Genomic DNA, 27,800 nt, shown 5'->3' on the forward strand with positions numbered 1-27,800 from the left:
GCAAGCTCCTGGCAGGAATCGGCCTTATGTACTCAATTCTGTTCATCTGAGGTGAGACATGCTCCCTTCATCTGGCCTCCTTGAGTGACGTTTCCTGCTCCATTAAGCAGAACAAAAAACATCTCCTTCCTTCTTTTATGTTGTTTCTATTTACTTTAATGACAGCCATTCTGGCTGAAGTTCCCATATCGTGATGAGTATATCTGGAGCCCTGACAAATATTATTTCACATGCCTGAGCTACAGGTTTTAAATACATTCATCTCTTGATAAAAGATGTGAATATGGATTATCTTGTGGTGAATCCTTGTCAGTGATAAAATAAGTGGGACACAGGACACATGAAGATTGTAGCTAACTCATTTGAATCTTAAGGGCCCCTTCAACTCTCATTTTAACATTTAGACTCTGACAGCGACTCCTTAAAGGGGGACTGTCCTCTGCCAAAATGGCTGTCCCAGCATGATTTATTGAAGTCTGTAAAACCAATCTTTTATGCTCTGCCAACTCACATTTTATTATGTGTTATATCTTGGCAGTTACTAATTACCATAGTTTAGCAGAAATAATGGCCAGTGTTTGCATAAACGTTGAGATCTGGGCTAAAAATGGTTGCCAGACTGTGGAGCAGTCTCCCTTTAACTACATCCTTTATTTTGAACTGCCATGTGCTACACAGGTGACACATTCTTCATTTTTTAGTAAGGTATTTAAAAAGTTGCAGAGATTAAGTGGATTTTACCGAGGTGTTTTGTAATTGTTCATAGTTTCCATGATAAAATCATATTTCTATATGAAGGTATTGTACAAAAATGAGTGTATTATGAAATCTGGTGTGGAACAACACCATTATGCAAATAAAGCACAGCCTGGATGTCTGATGATGACTACAGAGAGGGGGGCAGACTCCATGAAATGTATGTTTATTTATGTGAGCTGATATTTGTCCTAGCAAACACTTGTAAACCCAGTTGCGACTTGGCCTTACGTCAGTGTTACCACTATATATAGGAACGTTAACAATGTACACACAGGTAAAACTGGGTCAGTCAAAGCTGGTCGTTCACCTACCTGTGTCATGACATGGTTGCTGTTTTCTGTGGTTTTTATCCGAATGTCTGGGTCACATAATCTTCAAGTGTGCCTTTCAAAATACAGCAAAGGTGTAATCGATAAATCATATCCAGTCATGTAAAGTAATTGTTCTCGGACTGGTGTTGCTGATATCCAACTTTCCCTGGATATGAGTGTCTCAACTCGAAGTGCGGAAGGAACTGAACACCACTGGGTTTACAGGGAATAAACCGAGTGTATTTGTATTGAACAGGAATACTACAGTTACAAATATGTAGTGATTGAACAGCCTTGCTCTAAGTGTGAACTGAATGATAAGTCTATGGATGTACAGTAATTCTATACTTATAGTAGGCAAGTATGGATAAGCGGATAGGACAAGGGCGACTTGTTATTATTTATATAATCTAAGAATTACGATTTTTATTAATAATCATTACTTTAAGGACTTTGGCAAATCTGGTTATTGAGCAGCCTGTGCTGTTACCAGATTTGGTAAAGTCGATATGGTTCATGATACATGTTTCTGATGGAAGAGTTTCGGGACATTTAAGAAAGGGTAGAGGGTATGTTACTCAAACAAAAGGACACCAGATTCATATATATTAACGTGGCATTACAGATAAACTAATATGAAAGAATCGGATGTTCTTTAACTTCTTTTGAGTAGTATATTAATCACCACCTGTTGTAGGGTTACTTGTGTTTGTTTGTTTGTTTGTTTGTTTGTTGTTTAACACTGCACTCGGCAATATTCCAGCTATATGACAGCGGTCTGAAAAATAATTGAGTCTGAACCAGACAATCCAGTGATTGACATCATTGGCATCGATCCATGCAATTGGGATACGATGACATGCATCAACCAAGTCATTGAGCCTGACCACCCGATCCTCGCGAGCAGTCTGTAAACATGGTAAATGAAAAGTACTCTGATTACTTCAAACACGATAATTTCTGTTTAGATTGGAGTAAATTCTGACAACTGGATGATATCGTAGAGATGAGGTTCTTTCTTTCTGTAATCAGCGGCGGTCTGGTAGCCTAGTTGTTAAAGCATTCGCTCGTAACACCAAAAACCCAGGTATGATTGCCGATGTGGGTTCAATGTGTGAAGCCCATTTCTGGTGTCCCCCGCCATGGTATTGTTTGAATATGGCTAAATGCAGCTTAAAACCTCCCTCCCTCACTCACTCACTCACTCACTCACTCACTCACTCACTCTGTGATCTCTGTGATCTCTTATTATTAGCATATGGTAGCCTAGAGGTTAAAGTGTTCACTCATCTCACCCAAGACCAGGATTCCATTCCCCACATGGGTACAATTTCTGGTGTCCCCTTCTGTGATATTGCTGGAACATCGCTCAGTCCATTTTGGTGTTCATTTCTCATTTCATCAATCAATGGTTTGGGTTTTCCAAATATGTTTATGAGGCTCTACTGCACCCCCTCATTTAATGTTGAACTTGAGGGCCAAGTCATCAAAGGCACCGCAATTGCTCTGCAAAGCCAATAATCTGTGATTTTTTTCAAGGTTTGTCAGCACCATACTAACGCTTGTGGCTTTCACAAAAGATCTAAACATCTGAGACTTGCATCACCATGATCACTTCAAGCCTTCCTCCTCCATCAAGCTGACACCATGCTGTAACTGGAATACTGTTAAAGCGGAGTTAAACCCAACTCACTCACTTCAAGAAGAAGTTTCTCAAAAGCATGGCCCGACATGGTTGAACATGGCTTAACTTGAGCTGATTTACTTCCTACTCATTAAGTCTGTGACATGAAAGTGGCTCCGGGGAGTGACATGTATATGGCATTGTAATCTGCAGAGGTGTGGGAGACATGGCTAGCCATGTACATCAAAGTAGACTGGACAGGTATTGAGGATCAGGGATTGCAGGGGAGACAGACTCTCACTGAACTTTGACCTTTACATGCTGACCTGTGTCCAGCAAGTCTCCAGAGACAGTGTCCATACAACTTAATATGAGCTTTTAGTCAAAGTGTATAAAGAACATTCTTCTCATTCCTCAGTTCTTCCATTACTTTAGATGATATGGGTTGATCCATAATTTGTTTTGGAAATGTTGCATTATGAATGCAGTAGTTTTGGTATTTGCTAGTAGGGGTGACTATTGGTCTGGAAATGCGATAACTATTGATATTGAAAGAAACTATTGTGATAACTGTTAATATTGCAAGCAACTATTGTGATAAATAAGGATAAGAATTTATGGATGAACAACTTCTTTATTACAATTAACATTGATTAAGAGCGATGTTTCGGTGTAGGTTCTAACACCGTTATCCCGCTCTTAATTGTAATAAAGAAGTTGTTCATCCATAAATTGTTATCCTTACTTAGTACTCCCAACTTCTAAATGCCTATCAAAGAAGTTATTGCGATAAATATCGATAGTTTTCAGTGTATCATTTTAGTTGGTTTTGAGAGTTGAATTAAACCTTGAAACTGAAGTTTCCTTTGAATGTGATAACCATAACAACAAACAAATAGTTAAGTTTGAGATATGACTGATTTGTTTTGTCTTTACCCAAATAATTTAAGAAAAAGAAACTTCCACATTACCATGTGTAAATTACTACCACTCATGATCAAAAGAAAAACAAATTTGAACAGCATTGCATGTATTTTATTGATATGGTAAATACAACTGAAATCGATACTATTGATCGGAAACTGATTTAACAATCTATTTATTGACTTTAAGTGCTTACCAGTAGCAGTATATCGATATTTCGATTCTCACTCACTCGTTAGTCCCACAATGCTTTCCTGGCACGTAAAGCTGACCCTGGGATATGACTGAAATACTGTTCAAAGTGGTAAAGTCCAAATCACTCACTTATAACTTTTTGTAAAGATGATGAATCGGTCCAATCTGATATGGGTGTCTCTGGCATAGCAAGATGGTGACTTGCAGTTGGCTATTGTGTATTCTGTACCTGCTTGGGTATGATTCCACAATATAAACTCATCGGTAAATATAACCCATATCAACCAAAGTACACATCGTTTGAAAGGATTATGTTTACAGTACGGCATTTTATTAGGAATGTAGATTGAATAGTTTTTAAGTGAAATTTTATATTTGATCCAAGGAAACTGACAGTCGTACTCGAACCTAGGTGTGTGTTTTTTCACGCTGACCTTGTTGTACAGCCAGAAGGGAAGTGGTGATCATGTGAGTCATTGTGGACAGTCATAATAAGACAAACACAGACCAACATGTGTCACACATCTAAAACAGCCCCCAAATTACCATGTCAATATTGGCTTCCCCAGTTGTGTGACATTTGTGAAGAGTATTGGTGTGAATCAGGACACTATGAGTAATATACACTGGCTGTGTGTTGATGTAGGTAATATTTGGGTGTCATCTGCCACGCTGACGTCCAGCATTCACACCGAGGGGGTATAATACATGTATCACACAGCTCGTAAACCAGACTGTGTATAACATTGTCACCTCTAGGCTGACAACTTGAAGTTCAAGAACCAGATTCTTTGATCATATTTGGTTTGTGTGGATACAACCCCTGACAAGTGCATGTGGGATATTGGTTGGTTGGTTGGTTGTTTTACGCCACAATAAGCAATATTCCAGCTATTTTACGGCGGTCTGTAAATAATTGAGTCTGGACCAAACAATCCAGTGATTGACATCATGAACATCGATCCACGCAATTGGGATCGATGACATGCATCAACCAAGTCAGCGAGCCAAACCACCCAATTCCGTTAGTCGCCTTTTACGACAAGCATAGTCGCCTTTTACGTCAAGCATGAGTTGCTGAAGACCTATGGTCATGTGGGAGGACTGCAGTGATAAAATATAGGAGAAGACACAACATTAACCTTCACAATGATTGTAAATAATGTCAGACTATAAGTATATGGTGAAATGTTTCAAATCTTATTTTTGTTTGGATTATCCAAGAACTGGAATGAATGTAAACAGTTTTATTCAGAATGTATTGGTGGGGTTTCCTGTTCAAACTCAAAAAATTATTTTGTGTTAATTAACAGGGATAGACACCATTGAGATCAATCAAGCAAGCAAACAGCTTATTTCACAGTAGTCGTATATGTAACATAACTAGATGTTTTAGGGGATGTTGGGGTAGCCAAGTGATTAACATGATTAAAGCATTCGCTTGTTGTGCCAAAGGCCTGGGATCTCTTGCCCACATGGGTACAATGTTAAGCCGATCACTGATACCCCCTGCTGTGATATTGCCGGGTTCGATCCCTGGCCGCGCCATACCAAAAGACGTTAAAAGATGGTACTTGTTGTTACCCTGCCTGGCGCTCGGCATAAAGGGGCTAAAACAAGGACTGGTCGGCTCGGAGTCAGTATACTGTGTCTGAGTAGGGTATTCATGTTAAACTGCGGCATGGTATCTCAGTGGGCTAGCACTATAAATCGGCATCTGTCCAGACTAGTACAAGCAGCCACGCACACACGTGCATGCACGTCGCTATACAAGTGCAATAATCTTGGACGCGATGTTAAACCAAATTTCACCTCACCTCACCTCACCTCACCTCACCTCACCTCACCTGCTCTGAGTGGACGTTAGATTATTCCCGGTAGCTTTAAAGCTTGAAGGATTTGTACACCTCAATCAATTGTTCTGCACCACTGACTTCTAATGAGTGAAGGGCATGATATAATAAGAACAGATTGTATCGCAGCTCAGGCGACGTATGTAAGTAACTCTACAAACGATGCCTGTAAGCCGTTTCAACATGCATCACACGGGCTACTTGTCCCACTATGCATGTGAAGTAGGCAATGGAAGCCACACCAAGTACCGTACATGCTCAGCTTGATCAGCTTTCCTGCTAGCTGATTCAGAAATAATATTAATAAGTCCATTTATAATGTGCCTAATTCTATTCACCAAGTAAATGTCATGGCGCCACATTAATATTAGACCCGTGAAGATCCGGGAAGAATAGGTCTTCAGCAACTCATGATTGCCGTAAGAGACGACTATGCATGTCGTGAGAGGCGACTTTAGGGATCGGGTTGTCAGGCTCGCTGACATGGTTATATAGACTAACATTTAGTCTATGAAATCATATATTACACAATACCCTTCTCAACTCTAAAATTATGCAAATGATTTTCCCAATGCTGATTAATAGAGCTAGCTAGAGCTGGCTAGACTTACTTTTGTATACATATCTAGATTGCTTTTTTTCCACAAAATAAGTTTATTTCACAGTGATGGAGCAGGACTACCTTGGTTGATGAATGTCATCATATCTCAATTATGTGGATCGATGTTCATGAAATCAATCACTGGGTTGTCTGGTCCAGACTCGATTATTTACAGACCGCGGTCATAAAGCTGGAATTTTGGTAAGTGAGGCGTTAAACAACAAACAAACAAAAGACTGTCCCTAACTGAATCAAGAAAATTTACTATCCAATTGACAACTAGTTGCATTGAAATGAATTTTTAAGAACCTTCAGTTGAAACCAGACAGACTGTTTTTTGTGTCGGGTATGACTGAAAAAGGATTCAATATTCAAACAGAAATAATGAAATATGTTAAAAATAAGTTTGTTGTACATTGTACTTTTCTTTGAAAAAATAGATGTAATGAACATGTTAAAAATAAGTTTTATGCTGTTTTGAACATTGTACCTTTCTTTATGACACTCTTGGCATTATACCAAGCAATTTCCTTCCCAGATTTGATCAGAACATGATCCTCTGACCACATGCTTTAGGTAATCTACGGTTGATATGAGGAGAATGTAAATCCTGTATCAAGTAGAAGGGTCAAGTGTTCGGCAGGGTTGAAAGTCCTGACCACTAAAGCTCCTTATCAGTGCTTACCACCGGTCATTGTTGACTCCAGACACTTCAGACTTGACCACCACCTTCTCCGTCGATTGTGGATGATTATTATGTAACACCGAGAACAAACCACTTAGATTTCTAGTTCTGGCCATCAAAGGATTATCAGTTCTCCTTAGATACATAGAAGTTGAGCTGTTAGGAATACCTTATTGCGGTTGTTTGGAATACGGTATTGTGTCTTGTCTGTCTTATCTGATCAGATAGCGTTTGATGGTAATGGGCTTTCAACGAGACATGGGATTAGAAGTTCAAAGTTTTCTGTCTTTGTGAATTATTGGGGCTTCAGGTAGCCGAGGGTTTTTCTGCTTATAACTTTTTTGAGCATTAGTTTCTGAGAATAAATTTTGGAAGTGCCTTGTCAACCATGTTATAAGTTGTGTCCCTTGGGCACGCCAAAAATCAAAGGTCTTGGGTTGAACCCTGGTTGGCTCAATTATGTTACTAGGTTTGTCAGCACCATACCCTGGGTTGTGAGTTTTACCAGTTGTCAAGATCTAAGATATGCATCACTTCGGGCTTTCCTTCCACATTAAGCTGGCATGCTGTGATGTAATTGGAATACTGTTGTAAGCGTCCTAAAACCCAATTCACTCACTCACTCTTTCTATCATTATTATAATCCCCTTCTCAACCATTTCACTCCTGCAAGATTTCTGAATTAATCAGTGAGTCAGGTTTTACGCCTCTTTTGACAATATTCCAGCAGTAAAATGGCAGGGGACACCAGATATTTGCTTCCTACATTGTACCTATGTGGGAAACTGAACCCGGACCTTCAGCCTGATGAGTGAACACATTAACCACTAGGCTACCCATTATTGATGAAGGCAGCTGATAAAATTATTTGTAAATAGGAGTGATTATGGCATATATTTAAAATATGTTTAATTTGAACATCTTTCATGAAACATCAGTTATCCTAGTTTTCTTACCTATTGGTTGTCAAGTAAATTTTACACCTGACCACTCGCTTTCATCTTCCACAATACCCTATCTAAAGATTCCTCAATGCCTTCAATGTTGTCCTTTGCCAATTGTACCTGCTACAAAAGCCGTCTGCTTCACCAAGCTACCATTTTGACTTGCATAGGAAGTGTAGCTATTTTCCTGTCCACTAGTTCTACCATGTAACTAGCAATCATAAAGGACAGAGGGGGTGAGAGAGGTCTCACCAGGGGGTTGTTGAGGGGGTGGGTTGACTTTGAGGACGACTGTGGGAGGTAGAGTCCCCCAGGGAGGGACAGATAGGGTCAAGGGTTGGCCAGATTGTCCAAGTCGCCAGGGGCAGTGGAGGAGAAGGAGAATAGTATCAGCCATACAGATCACATTTCTGGCTTGAATGGGCCAATTCTACTTTGGTAGGAAATAATTGTAAAGTGTTGCCATGAAATTAATCTATTTGTTGATTGAACAGAAAAGATTATTTCTCCCTTGATGTGGCAAAATATCACATTGACAATTTATTGACCTTTTGAAAAAGATTGAATGGATTGAACTGCATGTTTTCATATTTTGACTTCAAGGTGACTGCCCTGTCCTTTAAGGTCAAGGATCAGTGATCAAATGACCACACTGTTATTAAAACAGGAAAATGAAATATAAATAGACTGGATTTCCCTACCAGTAGTTACAATGACTTATTGCTGGAGAGCGGAAGGTTGATCCCTTTGTCGCGTTATACCAAATACGTATGTTAAAAGATGACACTTGTTCCCCTGTCTGGTATTCAACATTAAGGTTGATAAAACACGAACTCACTGGTTTGCTTGGAGTCACTATAATGTGTCTGATGGGATATCCCTGTTAGACTCTGGCATGGTATACCAGTGGGCTAACACTGAAAAAACCACCTGGAATAGTCCGGACTCGTACACAGGCAGGCGTGTCACTATTCAAGTCCAATAATGTTGAGACCTGTGAAGATCCGGGGTAGAATAGGTCTTCAGCAACCCATGCTTGCTGTAAAAGGCGACTGCTTGTCTTAAGAGGCTATTAACGGGATCAGGTGGTCAGACTCGCTGACTTGGTTGATGCATGTAATCGTATCCCAATTGTGTGGATCGATGTTCATGGTGTCAATCACTGGATTGTCTGATCCTGACTTGTTATTTACAGACCGCCGTCATATAGCTGGAATATTGCTGAGTGTGGCGTTAAACAACAAATAAACAAAAAAAACAACAATAATGTTGAATGGGACATTAACTCATTTAACCTCAAACACAACAAACTAACCATCCTTACAATGGTAGGTTCATACACTGTGGGATACAGAACCATGCTTGTGATGTCAAAGTTGAAAGGGGCTCTGTTGGTACCAACCAGAGCCACGAAGCAAGGACAATTTATGAGTCAAGTGGAAAGTTATGCTGTCAGTCAATCCTTCTTGATTTTACAATCCTAGTACTCATGTACTGTGTGGGCAGCAACACAGGACTGCTTGTCTCAGGTCTGTACATCTCACTCCACAAGCAGTGTGACACAGCACTATAGAACAATACAAAATTTCTGACAGCAGGCATTCATCAACTGATTAGCTACTGATCTTGTCAGGACGTTGGGGTAGCCTTGTGGTCGCTTGTCTCGCTGAAGATCCGGGTTCGATTCCCAACATGGGTACAATGTGTGAAGCCCATTTCTGGTGTACCCTGCCGTGAAATTGCTGGAAAAAAGCAGCATAAAACTATACTCAGTCAGTCTGATCTTGTCTTACAAGGTTACACGGCCATGGCTGGTCCCAGTTGACAAAGAAGCTGCAGTCATGCAAAAAAACTATGATCATAGGTTCAAATCCTGGTTCACCCCGAATATGTTTCTTGGTTTGTCAGCACCATATCGATGGTAAACATCTGAGACCTGCATCACTTTAGGCTTTCCTCAAGGGTTTTACCGTGACTTACAAAAGTGGTGCAGGAGACCCCCAATAATTCTTAAGGATCTTTGCAGGCAATATGAGGGTACTCAAGACAGACATACACTGTTCTAGGCCTCAACCCTGAAATAAAAAGTCCAGTGCGTTTACACCACCTTCTTGTTATAGAATGTCAAGATATTGGTCAACTCTGCTAACAAGATCATAAAATGTATTTATTCCCATCAACAATGCATGAATCCCTGAGCCAACACAGGGAAGTAGCGTGATATATTGCCTGTATTGTAATACTGTTAACCTGCAAACAACTTCTGTACTCCTTCTGTAAAGGGGACTTTGTATAGGGGAACATGAAGCCAACTGAACTGAAAGCCAATTACAGCCACTGCCGAGCACTATGGACGTTTGCTCCTTCGATAAGAATAGAAACACAAGGATTGTAGGTTTACAGGTGCTTGACCTGGCTAGCAGAACTTGGACAATTACAGCAGGTTGTAGGAAATACGGATTGTTTGTCTCATTCAAATAGAAATTTATGTGTTCGTTTGCATGTGTAGAACTGTTGTGATAATGGCGGTGAATTTAATGAATCTGGGTTTTCTTTTAAATTGACAATAATGACCTAAATGGACTCAAAATTGTTAAAATAATTTAAACAAACTCTTTCTCTTTGACAAATCCATATACATTGATATAACAGACTAGGTCCCCGCAGGCTAGGTGACTTGGTTGACAGTGTGTCATTCAACTGACAACGTGGGTCGTTGCTCATAATATCCATCACTGGATTGTGTGGTCAAGACTTGATTTTTTACAAGCAAGCATCATAATGTTTCAATATTGCCGAATGTTTTAAATATGGTGAATATGATTTTGATATAATGCTAGAATTATGCAGTGGCTTTCTCAATAGGGTACCCTTTTATAACTAATGTCATGAAGTTAGACATTAATAAAGTATCTTAACTTGAAATATTGATAAAGGTTGAACTGTTTTATTCCTGTCATTTGACAACAACATAAAATAAAGTGTCAGAAACAAGCCTCACAAACACATTGAGAGATACTGCTTGGGGCACAACTACACCTCATACCAGTCCCCCGGCAACCTGTCTCAGATGGAGACATCACATGTAATTGATTGAGCGGAACCAGACATTTACGGAGATGACTTTGTATAAATCAAATGTTTATGTATATATGTAAGACATACCTTACAGCAGCTTGGAAAAAAAATGTTGCTTCATTCATGGATTCAAAATGTAATAATGGATGTTTCTGGAAAGCAGATCTGCATGTGTGCAAGAATATTATTTTAAAGAGATGCTAGCGTTTCGGGTGTACTATAAATGTAAGAAGTTGAATGTAAAATTGTCATTTAACAATATCTTCTATCCATAGCTTGAGAGCACTTTTTAATGTTCTATGCATAACATACACAATTCATTAGCTCTTTTATTTGATTAGACAATATGTCTTTAGTGTATTATAATGTTGCCAAGATTTGAGTAGATTTGACAAATGAATGTGACAGAAATGGCATAACAGTGTACTAGCTGACTAATGATCAACATGATATTATGTCACACTATGGGACAGTACTCATTTTATGCTCTTCAGTGTTTGTATTTAAGAGGGTGGGGGCTGAGCCTAGCGGATAAAGTGTTTGCTCATCACACCACTGACGTGGGTTCGATTCCCCTACATGGGTACTGTGTGTGAAGCCCATTTTTGTGTTACCCACTATGATATTGTTTGACTATTGCTAAAAGTGCTGTAATTAAGAGAGGCTCTTGAGGTTTGCTCTAATAATTGTGTCCGGTGACCCTGTTAACAGTATGACCCCATGAGTTTCGTGTTTAGGTTTTCACTGTTCTTCCAAGATAATGACTAATGTCAGAACCCAGGTAAATGCAAGATTACTGCAAAGCTCAGAGGTCAGCGATAGACTAACACTTAGTCTGTAATTATATAGAATTTTGATATGAACAAGCGAATCCATTTAACCTGGGACTGTGTGACAGACTGAGGTCAGTGGGTATAGCACTATCCGCTGACAATGCCATGCAGGGGTAGACACTTCAGGGTATTGCCTCCCGACTGTCTACATCAGATAGCACACCCTCAACGTGAGATGAGTTTGATACCATGCCTCAAGGTGTTCCTCATGTTCAAACACACTGTTTAGCACGGCAGGCCTCAAAGTTTACATTTTTATCAAGTAGCCATATGGCTACCAATAATTTTTTCAAGGTAGCCAGTAGGAAAATCAAGAAGTAAAGCCAATATTGTAGGTAACCAAAAGCATTTGAAATTATCTTTATCAAATAACTATTATAATATGTACAAGTTACAGTACTAGTCTTGAAATTGTATCTTAATGGAAACTGTTCTTGAATTTTGTTACTTGTGACTTGAACAATGATGCAGTTTATGTTACTAGATTATATAGGTATACCCTCGCTTATCCAATGAGCATTGTCAACTAAAATAAAGTATGAATTACATTAATTTTTATGTATTTTGGTTCATTGTCAACATTAGGAGGAACTATTATTAGCAGTTGTGTTTTCCAATATCATCTGTTATTATCCCCCGCCGCGCGAAAGCGCGAAGCGGGGGATATAGTATTCACGACCGTCCGTACGTCCGTCCGTACGTCCCACCTGTTTGTTGCCGCGATATCTGAAGAACTAAACACTGGATTGTCTTCATATTTGGAACTATGGTGTATATACAGACTCCGCAGACACCAGTCGGTTTTGGTGACCTTGATCCCATTTTCAAGGTCACAGCAGACAAATCTGCTTTTAGAGTTGGAAAACGGTGTTGCCGCGATATCTCAAGAACTAAACACTGGATTGTCTTCATATTTGGAACTATGGTGTATATACAGACTCTGCAGACACCAGTCGGTTTTGGTGACCTTGATCCCATTTTCAAGGTCACAGCAGGCAAATCTGCTTTTGGAGTTGGAAAACGGTGTTGCCGCGATATCTCAAGAACTAAACACTGGATTGTCTTCATATTTGGAACTATAGTGTATATACAGACTCCGCAGACACCAGTCGGTTTTGGTGACCTTGATCCCATTTTCAAGGTCACAGCAGGCAAATCTGCTTTTAGAGTTGGAAAACGGTGTTGCCACAATATCTCAAGAACTAAACCTCTCGATTGTCTTCATATTTGGAACTATAGTGTATATACAGACACCGCAGACACCAGTCGGTTTTGGTGACCTTGACCCCATTTTCAAGGTCACAGCAGGCAAATCTGCTTTTGGAGTTGGAAAACGGTGTTGCCGCGATATCTCAAGAACTAATCGCTGGATTGTCTTCATATTTGGAACTATAGTGTATATACAGACACCGCATACACCTGTCAGATTTGGTGACCTTGACCCAATTTTCAAGGTCACAGCAGGCAAATCTGTTTTTGGAGTTGGAAAACGGTGTTGCCACAATATCTCAAGAACTAATCGCTGGATTGTCTTCATATTTGGTACTATGGTGTATATGGCGGGGGATATTTCGTCACTCTGTGACAAATACTTGTTAATTTTGTGTCTACAGATATGTAGCAATAGAATTTAGTTGCCACAAGATATATTTCTAGGTAGTCATTTGGCTACCTCTGAATTTTAGACAGAAGACAAACTGAAATTTAGGTCGCATTGGCTGCCGTTTTAGTTGCAACTTTGAGGCCTGCACAGAGATTAATTAGTAATGGGAGAAGCATGATTGAGGCATGTGTGTGTGTGGATTGTACATGGAAATATTTCCATCAAGTTGTACAATATATGTGACCATAGATTAGGGGGTGTATTGACCTCATGGTGTGGGTTGATGGCAAGGTCAGTACTAAACCCTGGGGGTGCCTACAGTAAACACTCGAGGACACCGCCAGCTACCTCGAGTTACAAGGTGATGGAAATCTTTGATTGGAGTCCCCCTTATGATGTTATGGAAATGCTTCTAAAAACTCATCCAAACACTCAAATACCCACTTACTCACTAACTCCTCGAAACTCAAACCCAAACACTCAAATACCCACTTACAAATGCACCCAAAACCAACCCAATCACTCACCCAACCACACACTCACTCACTCACACTCGCATGCTCACAATACACCCACCCACTCACTCACTCCCAAAACCCACTCACTCACTCATTCACTCACTCAACCACTAAACCCACCCACTCACACACTCACTCCCAAAACCCACTCACTCACTCACTCACTCAGTTGGAGAAAGGTATTTTCTCTCATTAGGCTCTCGCTATTCACACTGGCCCTCATTACAACCTAAGGCTTGAACTCAAGAAGATATGGTATATGTAATAAAAATGACACTTGATATTAGTATTTTCATATTTTATTCATACTTGAATGTCCAACAGTAACTGTTAAATATGAAGTGGGCATGACCAAAATACAAATGCCCTATTGGCAAAAACAATCAACATAAACATAAGATTGTTGTACCACCAAGGTGATCCTAACTCGCATACTTTAACATACAGTTACGATTGTCGTACCACCAAGGTGATCCTAACTCGCATACTTTAACATACAGTTACGATTGTTGTATCATCAAGGTGATCCTACCTCACATACTTTAATATACAGTTACGATTGTCGTACCACCAAGGTGATCCTAACTCAAATACTTTAACCTACAGTTACGATTGTCGTACCTCCAAGGTGATCCTAACTCGCATACTTTAACATACAGTTATGATTGTCATACCACCAAGGTGATCCTAACTCGCATACTTTAACATAGAGTTACGATTGTTGTATCATCAAGGTGATCCTAACTCGCATACTTTAACATACAGTTACGATTGTTGTACCACCAAGGTGATCCTAACTCGCATACTTTAACATACAGTAATGATTGTTGTACCACCAAGGTGATCCTAACTCGCATACTTTAACATACAGTAATGATTGTTGTACCACCAAGGTGATCCTAACTCGCATACGTTAATTTTGTGTCTACAGATATGTAGCAATAGAATTTAGTTGCCACAAGATATATTTCTAGGTAGTCATTTGGCTACCTCTGAATTTTAGACAGAAGACAAACTGAAATTTAGGTCGCATTGGCTGCCGTTTTAGTTGCAACTTTGAGGCCTGCACAGAGATTAATTAGTAATGGGAGAAGCATGATTGAGGCATGTGTGTGTGTGGATTGTACATGGAAATATTTCCATCAAGTTGTACAATATATGTGACCATAGATTAGGGGGTGTATTGACCTCATGGTGTGGGTTGATGGCAAGGTCAGTACTAAACCCTGGGGGTGCCTACAGTAAACACTCGAGGACACCGCCAGCTACCTCGAGTTACAAGGTGATGGAAATCTTTGATTGGAGTCCCCCTTATGATGTTATGGAAATGCTTCTAAAAACTCATCCAAACACTCAAATACCCACTTACTCACTAACTCCTCGAAACTCAAACCCAAACACTCAAATACCCACTTACAAATGCACCCAAAACCAACCCAATCACTCACCCAACCACACACTCACTCACTCACACTCGCATGCTCACAATACACCCACCCACTCACTCACTCCCAAAACCCACTCACTCACTCATTCACTCACTCAACCACTAAACCCACCCACTCACACACTCACTCCCAAAACCCACTCACTCACTCACTCACTCAGTTGGAGAAAGGTATTTTCTCTCATTAGGCTCTCGCTATTCACACTGGCCCTCATTACAACCTAAGGCTGAAATCTATTGATTGTGCCGATAGGAATAACATCTTGTTTCTCACCTGAGCACCTCCCTATCTACTTGGATAAATAATGAAATATTTGAGCAGCATGGTAAAGATATAAGCACGGAAGTTCCCTGCAGAGCCAGCAGGTCTTCTCTCTTCACTCACTTCACAGAGAGGTGGTTCAGGTAAATACACCTCCAGATCAGCTACGTCTTTCTGCAATACAGAAACAAATCACCTTATTGTCATAGTTTTGAGCTGATTGAATACAAGTATGCTTGAACCCATGCAGATCCTGTTAGAATAGGTCTTATGCTTGTCGTAATAGGCAACTAATGGGATCGGGTGGTCAGGCTCGCTGACTTGGTTGATGCATGTCATCTACCCTAATTGTGTGGAACAATTCTCATGATATCAATCACTGGATTGTCTGGTCCAGACTCGATTATTTACAGACCGCTGTCATATAGCTGGAATATTATTAAGTGCGGCATTAAACAACAATCAAACAAACAAAACAACAAGAAACGCAAGTTTAACAAATTGTGTAATTACCCAATGTAGCCCTGTCAGGTTGTCGACGTGTATTTCTTTACTGATCTTTGTTTACTGATCGAATGCAGGCATCACATGTACATAAACATTCAGTGCAGTGAATATGCACAATTCGACACCTGAAAGTTTAAGCAGAATTTATTTCAAAATGCCTAGTACGCTTGATCCTTGGGAGTAAATATGTACTGAAAGGCGACTATGCTTGTCATAAGAGGCGACTAATGCGATCGGGTGGTCAGGCTCGCTGACTTCTTTGATGCATGTCATCGACCCTAATTGTGTGGAACTATGCTCATGATATCAATCACTGGATTGTCTGGTCCAGATTCGATTATTTATAGACCACCATCATATAGCTGGAATATTGCTGAGTGCGGCATTAAACATCAAGCAAACAAACAAATATGTATTCAATACCCAAAGAAATCTATGAATACCCAACGTGAATGATAACTTGTGAGTAAATACTCGGTGGCTAAAACATTATCTGGGGCCCTGGATAAATCGTCCAAGACCCTTGAGCACACCTGAATGTGCCCTCACCTGCTGTAGGACTTGAGTGACCATTGATTTATACTAATAGCATTACATTCCTGGGGGCAATTCACACCTGACACTTGCTGATAAGTCACACTGAGGCACAGTCGGGTATGGCTAGTATTTCACAGCACAACGGTCATCTGTGGTATAAATCTGAGACAGCTTGATGTGGGCAGGAGAATCTATAAACTATATAAGATGATATGTCCCGGCCACATGCACAGGTGAATGGGTATCAATATTATGGAGATGGGTTGTCTCCCTTAAGACCACCCAGGATTTAAAAATGTATGGAGTGTAATCAGGTGGAATGTACCCAACAATATTCTCTTCTCACATGAATTGGTTGAACTGATATGGTTTATGATTCTGATTCATGACAGATCATTTGAGAGTTTCTTATGCTTGCTATGTTTTCCAACTTGCCTCTGAGTTTTAATGAGAATCAAATCCACCCATGAGTCAGTTTATAAGCTATTTGAGCCCTAGATGTATCGACATATTTCAGAGTTAACACTGCTGGAGTATAAACTCTCCATTGTTTCTTTGGTTGTTGTGCTGATGTGAATTAGGCCAATCAGGCCTGTTTACAGTTTTAGCAGCCAAACACAGACCACAAATGTTTCACTGCTGGAGCCTTGAAAGCAGCTTCTGACAGATGAGCTGTGAGCCAGTCTGATTTATGACCTGCATAACTGACGACTCAGCAAAGCTGGCTTTAAGTGCTGTTGCTCTCTTCCCCCTCCCAACTACCAACCCCTCCCTTATTGCAAAAACATTCCATTACGTAACAGAGGCAACACAGTAGACATATACACCAGTTTACATAAACTCATAAACCTTAATAATAGCAATATTTGTAATACATTGTGTATGTCAATGTTTATAACTTTCGTCATAACTAGTCATGTTCATGCTTTATATACACTGTCCCCTGTGGGTGTTTATGTACAATAAGTCGTCGTCTTTTTCACAAACTCATGATAAACATACATGTAACATTCGGAGCATATTTACATCTTCAGATTCAGATTCAGATTCAAATATTAGTGGTGATGGTAGGCAAGTTGAAAAAATGTATCTAATTCAAAATTATGATTTTTTTTAGAACAAACATGGTCATTCAATGCCATTTAGAAAGAGGTAAAATGTAACATGTTATATTTGGGATAACACTTTCTTTGTAAAGTACAGATTTCCGTTCTTTTTGGGGTTGAGTCCCGACCATTTGCTCCATGTATTTTTAAGTTGTTAATTTCTTAATTATAGATGTACTTTAACATTGTATTGAATGCAATAATGTCAAATTAAGCCTGTTCCTCTTCATGTGTACTTGTAAATAAATCAGTCACTTCGACCAAGCCAACAAGTTAGCAATAACATGAATTGGATTTTTTTGTCTACAGTTTTCATATCTTTTGGATCTGACTTTATTGCCCTGTACCCCTGAAGAGTATAATTGGGTGTTTGATGTAAGTAGGTTGATGGGCTGATGCCCGGGAATGTGGCCAGTGTGTTCCCCCCCATGTCAGCATCTCAAGGCTGACTCAAATCAACCTCCTCAGCCAGCTGGCCACCGGTTGTCATGTTTGTAAACTGTCCTGAAAGGAAAAAACTCACATGGTATATTTGGAATGTCAAGCTGAATTACTCTGGCCTCTCAGGAACTCTATACATTTTGTTACAACTTCTGTACTTGGCTTCACAGTCTTGCCTTCTGACCCCCTTGGGATTCCATAGTAGAGCAGGCCCTTGTACCAACTAGGATTTCAGGGGGAAATGGCTCCCCATTTACCCATGCTTGTCTCTCTGTGGGGATTCCTGAGTGGAGCAGGCCCTTGTACCCATGCCTGTCTCCCTGTGGGGATTCCATAGTAGACCAGTCCCTTGTACCCATGATGATTTCAAGGGGAAATGGCTCCCCATTTACCCATGCCTGTCTCCCTGTGGGGATTCCAGAGTAGACCAGGCCCTTGTACCCATGATGATTTCAGGGGGAAATGGCTCCCCATTTACCCATGCCTGTCTCCCTGTGGGGATTCCATAGTAGACCAGTCCCTTGTACCCATGATGATTTCAGGGGGAAATGGCTCCCTATTTACCCATGCCTGTCTTTCTGTGGGGATTCCAGAGTAGACCAATCCCTTGTACCCATGAGGATTTCAGGGGAGGAATGGCTGCCTGTTACCCATGCCTGTCTCCCTGTGGGGATTCCAGAGTAGACCAATCCCTTGTACCCATGAGGATTTCAGGGGGAAATGGCTCCCCATTTACCCATGCCTGTCTCCCTGTGGGGATTCCTGAGTGGAGCAGGCCCTTGTACCCATGCTTGTCTCCCTGTGGGGATTCCTGAGTGGAGCAGGCCCTTGTACTCATGCCTGTCTCCCTGTGGGGATTCCAGACTAGACCAATCCCTTGTACCCATGCCTGTCTCCCTGTGGGGATTCCAGACTAGACCAATCCCTTGTACCCATGAGGATTTCAGGGGAGGAATGGCTGCCTGTTACCCATGCCTGTCTCCCTGTGGGGATTCCATAGTAGACCAATCCCTTGTACCCATGAGGATTTCAGGGGGAAATGGCTCCCCATTTACCCATGCCTGTCTCCCTGTGGGGATTCCATAGTAGACCAGTCCCTTGTACCCATGAGGATTTCAGGGGGAAATGGCTCCCTATTTACCCATGCCTGTCTCCCTGTGGGGATTCCATAGTAGACCAGTCCCTTGTACCCATGATGATTTCAGGGGGAAATGGCTCCCTATTTACCCATGCCTGTCTCCCTGTGGGGATTCCATAGTAGACCAGTCCCTTGTACCCATGATGATTTCAAGGGGAAATGGCTCCCCATTTACCCATGCCTGTCTCCCTGTGGGGATTCCATAGTAGACCAGTCCCTTGTACCCATGATGATTTCAAGGGGAAATGGCTCCCTATTTACCCATGCCTGTCTCCCTGTGGGGATTCCATAGTAGACCAGTCCCTTGTACCCATGATGATTTCAAGGGGAAATGGCTCCCTATTTACCCATGCCTGTCTCCCTGTGGGGATTCTATAGTAGACCAGTCCCTTGTACCCATGATGATTTCAGGGGGAAATGGCTCCCCATTTACCCATGCCTGTCTCCCTGTGGGGATTCCATAGTAGACCAGTCCCTTGTACCCATGATGATTTCAGGGGGAAATGGCTCCCCATTTACCCATGCCTGTCTCCCTGTGGGGATTCCAGAGTAGACCAGGCCCTTGTACCCATGCTTGTATCCCAATGAGGATTTCAGGGGGAAATGGCTCCCCATGTTCCCATGCCTGTCTCCCTGTGGGGATTCCAGACTAGACCAGTCCCTTGTACCCATTGAGGATTTCAGGGGGAAATGGCTCCCCATTTACCCATGCCTGTCTCCCTGTGGGGATTCCATAGTAGACCAGTCCCTTGTACCCATGCTTGTATCCCAATGAGGATTTCAGGGGAAAATGGCTCCCCATGTACCCAATCTGTCTTTCTGTTGGGATGCCATAGTAGACCAGGCCCTTGTACCCATGCTTGTATCCCAATGAGGATTTCAGGGGAAAATGGCTACCCATGCCTCTCTCCCTGGGGATAATCAGTCTCACAGTCCCTGAACCATAGTATTTTCCCTCCCCCCAATGCTTTCTCTAATGCAGAAGCCTGAAATACAACAGGTCTAGATTTTTCTCAGGAATCTCCCATCTCATTGGACTCCTTTTCAATTTGAAAGTTCCTTGGGGATTCCAGGGAAACTCAGTCCCCAATTCCCCATACTTGTCTCTTTTTGGAGATTCCATTGCAACATAGCTACCATGAACCCTAACCGTGGGGATTTCGGGGCAGAGCAGGCCCCTTTACCCTTACTTGTCTCACCCAAGGGTACTTCAGACAGGGAAAGGGGCGGTCGGGTAGCCTAGTGGTTAAAGCGTTCGCTTGACACGCCGAGGAGCCGGGTTTGATTCCCGACATGGGTACAATGTGTGAAGCCCATTTCGGGTGTCCCCTACCGTGATATTGCTGGAATATTTCTAAAAGCGGCATAAAACCATACTCACTCTCTCAGACAGGGAAATAGATACATTGTACCCATGCTTGTCTACCTGTGGAGATTCCAAGAGATAGTAGCCACCCCCCCTCATTTCAGTGAGAGCACCTTAGTTCATTGCTTGTCAGTCACCTCATATGTTATATTTACAGCATTTTTTGCAGTGACTGTAGAATACTGGTGTCTATTTAGGGCCATTTAATTCTGATTAGATATGACTAGATTTTTGCAATCAAATGTGGTTAGAGCACAGGTAAATACTTTTGTGTATTGGGTGGTCACTGTTTTAGTCAGATGCTGTTAAAGTACTGTAAAGTATACAGTTGATAGAGGTGTAAACTCTCGTGCCTTGTGAAACTTGATTGCACTAACCGTATCTGTAATCTTGCAATCACCTTCCAATGTGAATTGTGGAGTTTCTGTGATCTGCAGTGTATGGTTCCTAGAACTTTATTATTTGCCTCTACTGTAAGATAGATAGAGAACTTGTGCCAGTACTTGATCAGGACATGAATCTACTGTTACGAGAACAAAGGCTCAGCTGCATACTGGCACTTTTCTGTCTGTTACTTAGATCACCACCACAGCTGCAGGATTGGTGGTGCGGCGTTGCCCAATAATCACTCAGTCACTTATATATTAAATTGGTCTGATGTAAGATGATGCGAATAATATATTTTCTTCAATGCTATATTCTTCATGTTTCAGAAAAGACATACGACATTACCTATGTGAGGATACGCTTCCATTCCCCAAGGCCGGAGAGTTTCGCCATATACAAGAGGAAAAGTGATACCGATGAATGGACCCCATTCCAATTTTATAGCGCTTCATGTGAGAGGACATACGGATTACCTCGACGAGGAGTTATTCAGATAAACAATGAAGCCAAGGCAATCTGTACTGATGAATTCAGTGATATATCTCCCCTCACTGGGGGCAGTGTGGCCTTCAGTACTCTGGAAGGGAGGCCCAGTGCTTTTGAATATGAAGACAGTCCAGTTTTACAGGTATGTACATGTTCCTATGTTGTCTTGGTGACAGTGTTCTTGTGATGCTGTATCTCTGTTGTCTTGGTGACAGTGTTCTTGTAATGCTGTATCTCTGTTGTCTTGGTGACAGTGTTCTTGTAATGCCGTATCTCTGTTGTCTTGGTGACAGTGTTCTTGTGATGCTGTATCTCTGTTGTCTTGGTGACAGTGTTCTTGTGATGCTGTATCTCTGTTGTCTTGGTGACAGTGTTGTTGTAATGCTGTATCTCTGTTGTCTTGGTGACAGTGTTCTTGTGATGCTGTATCTCTGTTGTCTTGGTGACAGTGTTCTTGTGATGCTGTATCTCTGTTGTCTTGGTGACAGTGTTCTTGTGATGCTGTATCTCTGTTGTCTTGGTGACTGTTCTTGTAATTCTGTATCTCCGTTGTCTTGGTGACACTGTTCTTGTAATGCTGTACCTCCGTTGTCTTGGTGACAGTGTTCTTGTAATGCTGTATCTATGTTGTCTTAGTGACAGTGTTCTTCTGATGCCATACCTCTGTTGTCTTGGTGACAGTATTCTTGTAATGCTGTATCTCCGTTGTAATGCTGTACATCTGTTGTCTTGGTGACAGTGTTATTGTAATGCTGTGTTCTCTGTGAGAGCTGTAACGTGGTACCAGCACACATACAGTCTGTAAATGAAGTCACTTATCTGAAGCCAAAGTCCAGTAATCTTTATTTCAGTTTCATAACTTTAGGCTATGTCATGTTTTCAGACTTGTGGGTTATTGATACTTCTCTCAAGCCGATATGGTTAAATCCCAGCCTCTTTTGGGGCGAGTTGTCTAAGATGCCTGATGTTGTTCTGGCGGCTGTTTTTGTTTATCAGGGGCTGTTTCATAACATCAAATATATGTGCACAGAAATAGTCAAAATTTCGTATTCTATATTTGCTGTAATAAGCACCTTGGGTGCTTGGAAAATTTACAAAGAGGGTTCTTATTAAAACCTGTAATGAGTTAAATGTTTTCAGTGTCGAACAGAAGTGAACAAACGATAATAAAGTATCTGGGGGACAAACTTAAATTGATACTGACTGTTTTGTATTGATAAAAGGAAAGCATTTTGTCTTCTTCAAGTTGAGGTGTTCTTTGTTATTTCAATCTATGTAACCATATCCCCACTTTTAGGCAGGTCACACAGCTTTTCTTTCTAATCAACTATTCTCGTAATTTTGAACACTTTGTGACCGCCTCCATGGTCTGGTGGATAGAGTGTCTGCTCGGAGAGCGGATGGTCGGTGGTTTGATCCTAGCCGTGTCATACCAAAATACATTAAAAAGAGATACTTGTTGTTTCCCTGCCTGGCACTCAGCATTAAGGGATAAATAAGGACTGATTGCCTCAGTCAGTATACTGTGTTTTAGTGGAGTATTCATGTTAAACTGTGGCATCGTATCTCAGTGGGCTAGCACTGTAAAACCGGCATTAGTCCAGACTAGTACTAGCAGCCACACACATACTTGTGCATGCACATCACTATATTAGTATCTTAATCTTGATTGCAACATTAAACCCCATTTCATATCACCTCACCTCACCTCACCTGAAACACTTGTTATCTTGTTATTTGTTAAATCTCTTGAATTGCAGATGAGCTTCATCTCAAACCATAGGTCCAGCCTTTTATTCTCAGCTAATCAATGCCATAAAATCAAAGTTCTGCCTAAGAATCCGAAAAAAGAGCTGTTCACCAGAAATGGGCTTCATGCACACATTGTACCCATGTCGGGAATCGAACCCGGATCTTCAGCATGATGAGCGAAAGCTTTTACCACTAGGCTACCCGACCACCCGTATTTACCAAGTAGGCGATATTAAACTTTCTGTCTTCTCGATGGTTTGTGCCATTCAGGTCAAAGTTCTGTTGGAGCTGTCTCCTTGTGGTAGAGTTGGGGTCTGTGAGTGTTAGGATCCATATTTCATGAGTTTCTGGGACTTGTCGAGAGTCTGTAAACAGGATGAATAGAGAGTTGACTTAAGAGATTAGCCACAGATGTGATAAGAAAAGGGGTCAGTGACATTTAGTTCCCAGTGTTGACTCAAATAAGAGGATAAATATTCCATGTATGAAAGGAGAAAGTAGATTAGAAACCACATTGTTGTTTGTATATGTTTTAAGTGGGTTGTAAAGTTGTAGGTATCGAAGGCTAGGCCTGGGTTGTGTGCTGGAGTGAAACTTAGTTGCTTAGTGTCTGTTTGGGTTGATTAGCCCATTTGTAGTGTTTGATTATCATGATTATCATAAGATCTAGGTCATGTTCATCACACAGTGGAAGTTGTAAATAGGAAAAGAGGAACAACCATGAATCAAGAATTAAGAATTTTTATTATATGAAAATGCCCACTTGGGACTTGGGAAAAAGTGCTTTTATTATTTAATATGGTGTAGAGATGAGAACATATATATATATATATATATATATATATATATATATATATATATATATATAACACATAAATGCATGAAAACATGATGGAAATGGAAATACAGGTGATAGAACCCTATCCATATGTATGATATTTACACATTTTAAAGTTATAGGCAATGTTCATCAGGGTATGGGAGATAAAGGTATCTGATTGTGCTTTGTGCACAGATATTAATGGCCGATACAGACTTATCCAATTTGGGCTCTTATGTTGATCTTTGTTGAAACATGTCAAATAGTCCCGACAACAAAACTTGACCATTCTTTTGGAGGAATCAGGATTTGTTTTAGGAGTGTTGTTTTATCAGTATGTCACATTGTTACAAACCCACATAATACCCCGACACCAACCCAGCCCCCGCCAGTACTGCAGGGGGAAGGAATCCCCCCCCACACAACTGTCCATGAAGGGAATCCCTCCCTCCATCTCCCCCCTCAACACGCACCCCAGAACAAATGTTGGAGAGAAGGGGGGAATACCCCAGCAATCAGACTACTGGATCATATTGTTACCTCCTCTCTCACAGGACCTAGAGGTGGAGCGTCCTCCCGGAGAGCGAAAGGTCTGGGGTTCGATTCCCAGCTGAGTCATACCAAAAGACGTTAAAAGATGGTACTTGTTGTTACCCTGTCTGGCGCTTGGCATTAAGGGGCTAAAACAAGGACTGGTCGGCTCGGAGTCCGTATACTATGTCTGAGTGAGATATCCATGTTAAAACTGCGGCATGATATCTCAGTGGCTAGCACTATAAATCGGCATCAGTCCAGACTAGTACAAGCAGCTACACATGCACGCACGCACGCACGCACGCATGCACGTCTCTATGTAAGTGCAATAATCTTGGACGAGACATTAAACCTGCCTCACCTCACCTCACCTCACACACACACACCAAAACTCACCACGCCTCCCACACCTGCAGGGGAAGGAATCCTTCCTCACTGGGTCAACAACCAGGTTACTGGTACCATTTATCTCTCATTCCCACAGGGGATGTAGGTTAACCACAGAACATGGAGGGGGGCACCTGCTGACAGTCCAATCAGGTGCTATCAAATATCCCCTTGGTTGCAAGAGCTCCCAGAGTCCTGCTGCCACAGATGGGCAGTGCACTCTGTGATCTTCAGTTGGTAGTGCTTGAGCTTCTGGCAATATAGGTTTTGTTTTACAAATTATTTGAAACATTTAGGCATTCTGAAAACTTGTGAGGGACATGAATGATATGAAAGTATAATGGAATACATTTTGTCCTCTATATTAATTTTTCTTTCTTGATTTCAACATGGCTTTCTCAAGAAAATTAAGTTTTGAGTTTTTATCTTGAATTAGCATTCCATCATTTCGACAAGGGAACTGCTCAACTTGTTAGAAGTCAGAAATAGGACCCAGCTGTGGGACCAATCTGTACACCACATGGGGAAAACTTACTGTTGATCTCATGGAATAAATATCTTCTGATGTTCAACAGGTCCGGTGGAGCCATCTTGTCAAAGCTCCACCAGATGACCTCTCTTCTTGCCAGGCAGTAAAAAAATAGACAAAGCCTGTCACTCCTGGAAGACTGGTTAGGTCATGTTACATTGTTTCCTGAACTGTATTTGGTGTGGGTGTGGCAGGTAGAGATGGAGGCGAGGGGGGGGGGGGGTCAGGATGGGGGGATGGAGAAGAGAAGGGCCAGGAGAAAGTCCAAGTATTTGGGGTGGAGAAGGGAAGGGCCAGGAGAAAGTCCAAGTATTTGGGGTGGAGAAGGGAAGGGCCAGGAAAGTAAGAGTGTTCAGGTCAGGTAATAGTAGGGAAGAGGTCAGGAACAAGAGAAATAGAGTGGGACAGAGGTCCACATGAACACCCAGAGTTCTTTCTAGTTGATAACTGAGGGGAAAAATTGTCTGTTGATGTATGCACTTGGGGGTTTGAGCATATTGAAGGGGAGGGTCAAGAGTGAGAAGCGTAATCTAATGAAAGATGAATGTGGGTAATGAAGGGGGAGGGCAGGCACTGAAACATCCTTCATCAGTTGAGTGGGAACCAAGGGACCGAGGATGTGAGGAAGAAGGGTTTAGAAGCCATGATGGATCTGAAGCCCAATACACCATTGTTTCTTCTTCAGCCACACGTTGGGGCCATGTGTCAACAATCCACTGTCATGTTAAGGTCACATGAGGTGGCCATGTACTGGACATTGATGACTAACTGGTCTATATTTTTCACATGTTGTACATTTCCTTCATGGGTCGACACCCTTCAGCATGTTCAGTTGCATATTTGTAATCCCAGGTTTTGATCTTCTTTGACATATTTAATTCTCCTTTTTTGAAGATTATTTATATAACAATGTTCACATGTATGTTTTCCCCTATGAATGTTTTCCCTTTCACTTAATACAATAATACAAGTTTATACAATTGATTGAAATGTGTTTCAAGTCTCTTACCATGCTTACTGTTGAGACCATGTCTGTGGTCTAGTGCATAGGGCATCTGCCTGGAGTGCAGGAGGTTGGTGGTTCGATCCCTTGATCTGTCACACCAAGAGACATTAAAAGATGGTACTTATTGTTACCCTGTCTGCAGCTAGGCATTTAGGGGCTGAAACAAGGACGGGTTGGCTTGGAGTCAGTATACTGTGTCTGCCTTGGGTATTCATGTTAAACTGATGTCTCAGTGGGCTAGCACTATAAAACTGGCAAAAGTCTGGACTAGTACAAGCAGCTACACACAAGTGCATGCACATCTTGAACGCACCTTAAAACTCACCACACCTCACATAACCTCAAAGTGTTACATTTGTACCTGCATCTTAAACACAACATTTAGTCTGCAGTTGTAAGGTTGCTCTTCATCTGGTTCATGTCTGTGTTATGTCAGTGTTTCTAAGGCAAAGTAACCCACTAACCAGTTCATGTGCAGGATGTTCTGGCATAATGGCAGCAGCTACAGCAAATACAGATTATTTTTACCAAGTTCATGTTGAGGGTGGGGGATTGGATACACGGCAATATGGCAGTTTGTTTTTTTCCGAAATTTTTTTTTTCTCCACCGATAGGTAACCATGTCAATAAACATATTCTGGCCTAATAGTAATTACTTTTAGCATTAATTCAGTTCTATAAAGAGGTGACCTCTGTGGTCAAGTGGTAGAGCGTCTGCTTGGAGAGCGGAAGGTCGTGGGTTTGATAAAAAAGATGCTAAAACAAGGACTGTCGGCTCGGAGCCAGTAAACTGTGTCTGAGTGGGGTATTCATATTAAACTGGTCAAGTGGTAGAGCGTTCTGACTCGAGACCGAAATGTTTGGGTTTGATCCCATGCCGCGTCATGCAAAAAGGGGGGCAGGGGTGGCCCAGTCGTCTAAAGCAATGTGATTCACTGTGCAGAGTTGAGTCCCTTGGGCACGCCAGAAACCTATGATTGTGGGTTCGAATCCCGGATCGCCCTGATTATGCTTCTAGGTTTGTCAGCACCATACCCGTGCTCATGGGTTTCATCGAAGTGGTAAAAGTCCGAGACCTGCATCACTTCGGGCTTTCTTCAGACATTAAGCTGACACGCCGTGTTATAACTGGAGTAGTAACACTTCCATTTATGGCACATGCTTCTT

The 27,800-nt window shown here is 41.5% G+C and overlaps 1 protein-coding gene across 1 annotated transcript in view; it reads left to right on the plus strand.

The window, feature by feature from the left end:
- Window positions 1–27,800, plus strand: part of LOC124114386 (laminin subunit gamma-1-like) — a 92,838-nt gene that overhangs the window by 23,707 nt on the left and 41,331 nt on the right. The window contains exon 2 of the mRNA XM_048388913.1: window positions 21,446–21,747. Within this exon, the coding sequence (XP_048244870.1) occupies window positions 21,446–21,747 (302 nt within the window). The remainder of the gene's footprint in view (window positions 1–21,445; window positions 21,748–27,800) is intronic.

Source organism: Haliotis rufescens, unplaced genomic scaffold (genome assembly GCF_023055435.1).
Source record: "Haliotis rufescens isolate VD_foot unplaced genomic scaffold, xgHalRufe1.0.p SCAF_8, whole genome shotgun sequence".
NCBI lineage: Eukaryota > Metazoa > Mollusca > Gastropoda > Lepetellida > Haliotidae > Haliotis > Haliotis rufescens.